A 2,395-nucleotide genomic window follows, 5' to 3' on the forward strand; every position below is an offset into this window, starting at 1 on the left:
GATTTATCTTGCTATAGCCTCTCAATTGGTGCAATTAACAGCTCTGTTTATTACAACATGTTTATATTTTCAGTTGTGAGGATAAGGAAAGGAAAGGAGACAAATACAGAGACTTATAAAACCTGACCATTTAGTGTTAACAAGGACAATACCTAGAAACAAGCCTGGTCAGTCATGTTAATTGATGGGCTGTCAAGAAACTGCAGGCAAACTGGGATTTTGCAACTGACAAAGGTGCAAACCTGAGGGTCCAGGCTGTCTGGAGGCAGTTACTGGAACTACCCCAACAGACGAGGCAATGTGCATGGGGAAGGGGGAGCAGGGAAGAACAGAGAGAGGTGTACAGAGAAAAGGGTATAAAAAGATCTGCTTGCATGTAAAACAGGTTTGGTCAGTACAGTTGTCTTGCTGAGCCCTGTGCCTGATCACCACAGTCTGTCCTATCTTCCTGTATCATCTTCTTTAATATTTTTCTCTCTATTTAATCTCATTCTCTATCCCACGTGTATGGCAAGGACAAAGTGCCAGCTACTGGTGACAGCTCTGTGTGTGTGAATGGATTTGCTACCAGCTCCTAGAGTCAAGACTGAGTGTGTGGTGTCAGCTAGTGGAGCAAATGGGGGTCCCAGCTGCCACCTGCTGAAGCAGGAACAGTGTGTTCCCAAAAAAACAGCTCCTGGGGTGGATCAGCATGATTGAGGGGCTCATTGCTGGTAGTTGGAGCAGGACTGTGGGTCACAGTCTGTGTGCCTGGTGCTGGCTGCTGGTGGGGGGACGAGTGTCTTTGTCTTCCCCAGTCCCAGTGTCCTGGTGTGTACAGAGTGTGTATTTGCTAGCAAACTCCAAAGTGGACTCAGCAGTGAAGAGAAGGCCCTAGAGCAGGGGTATGAGGCAGGCAAGGGTTCATGCTGGTATACCCAGGGTGACTTGTGAATACCGAGTGTCTGTGGTATGAGTGTGTGAGTGCACACATTTGCTAACAAACGTCAAACTGCACTAGCCAGTTCGTAGGGGACCTGCAAAGCACATTAAGAAGGCCTGGGATTCAGACAGGGTACCAGGAGGACAGGAATACTCAGGGAATCCACAAATGTACGTGTGCTTGTGAACCTAGAGTGTCACGTGTGCGCCTTCACTAGTGAGCTTCTATCTCTACCAGCCAAAGAGCAGGAAGGGCACTTGGCTGTTTATGCTTTATTCAAGTCCTATATGTAGGTGCGCCTTGTCTGTGGCAGTCTGTGTAACCAGCTATGTCAGTGTTCTATGCATGTGTGTCTTTGGGACACGTGCTCTGCTTTGCTACCGGTTAAACCTGCAAAAGGGAAAGCGGCAGCCACATCCCTAACCCTGGCCAGAAACCCTGGGTCCCCAGGCTGGGCTCCAGTGGCTGGGCAGGAGGGGGTCCTGGGACACTGCTGCTGGAGGAGGTGACTGCTCCTAACATCCCAATAGCAGCACAGGAAACAGAAAATAGCCTTTTCATTGTGAAAGGATTCACAGCAGAGCAGTGTGAACTGACTAGCAAATTCATCTGGATTAAAAACAATTACCATCTCTGAAAATTTTAAGTCAGACTAGATTAGCAATTTGGTTCACAGTGTAACTATAGGAAATATCACACTAGATACTGTCTGGTAGGATGGATACAGATGTGAAAAAGTGGCAATCCCGAGCTGGAAATAAAAACTGAAACAAAGCAATGTCCCAAATCACTGCTGCCTTCAGGATATCAGGTATTTTAAATGCTCCATCAGGTAGCAGATGATTCCAGGACATTCAAGTCCACTCTTAGGAAAGAAATTGAAAAGAAGGGCTCAAAAATATCCAACAAAGCTTTAAAAAAAAATAAAAAAAGACTAAACAAAAATTGTAATGAAAAAAGTTAATAGTGCAGCATTCATGGACCACAATTTTAGTAATGTGCCACACAAATATCCACATCTCAGTGAATTATGCTGTGCTCATTTTACAATCAGTGAGGGGCATAATTGCAACCAACCACTTCTAGGGCACTTGCTTTAAAATGATGTGTATGATACTCTAGACTTCACTGACTGCACAAGGAATGCAGTATGACCAGTGCAGATGTAAACATCCCACCCCTACTGTTCAGAACAGTCGTGCAGTTTGAAGATGGAACATAAGCTTTTACTACTTAGAAGAGAAGAAGCCTTTATCGTCAAGTATTTCACAGTGAACAATACTATTCAACAGAAAGTCTACATAAAAATACATATACATATACATTTACCTGTACTCATTTGTGTAGTCAAAATCTTGTTTGTTATGAGTTGGCTTTAGGAAGTTGCATTCAATAATCCCAACTACACCGACACCCATGTTGTTTGCCTGTAAGAAGTTAAGATCTATCAGGAAAATACATGCTATATATTTT

At 44.1% G+C, this 2,395-nt stretch overlaps 1 protein-coding gene across 1 annotated transcript in view; it reads right to left on the reverse strand.

The window, feature by feature from the left end:
• The window catches only part of MORC3 (MORC family CW-type zinc finger 3), a gene marked incomplete at its 5' end in the record, with an annotated part of 12,349 nt that extends 10,000 nt beyond the window's left edge, over positions 1–2,349 (reverse strand). The window contains one exon of the mRNA XM_010075558.1: positions 2,252–2,349. Within this exon, the coding sequence (XP_010073860.1) occupies positions 2,252–2,349 (98 nt within the window). The remainder of the gene's footprint in view (positions 1–2,251) is intronic.
• Positions 2,350–2,395: the final 46 nt, after the last annotated feature.

Source organism: Pterocles gutturalis, unplaced genomic scaffold (assembly GCF_000699245.1).
Source record: "Pterocles gutturalis isolate BGI_N339 unplaced genomic scaffold, ASM69924v1 scaffold39841, whole genome shotgun sequence".
Classification (NCBI taxonomy): Eukaryota; Metazoa; Chordata; class Aves; order Pterocliformes; family Pteroclidae; genus Pterocles; species Pterocles gutturalis.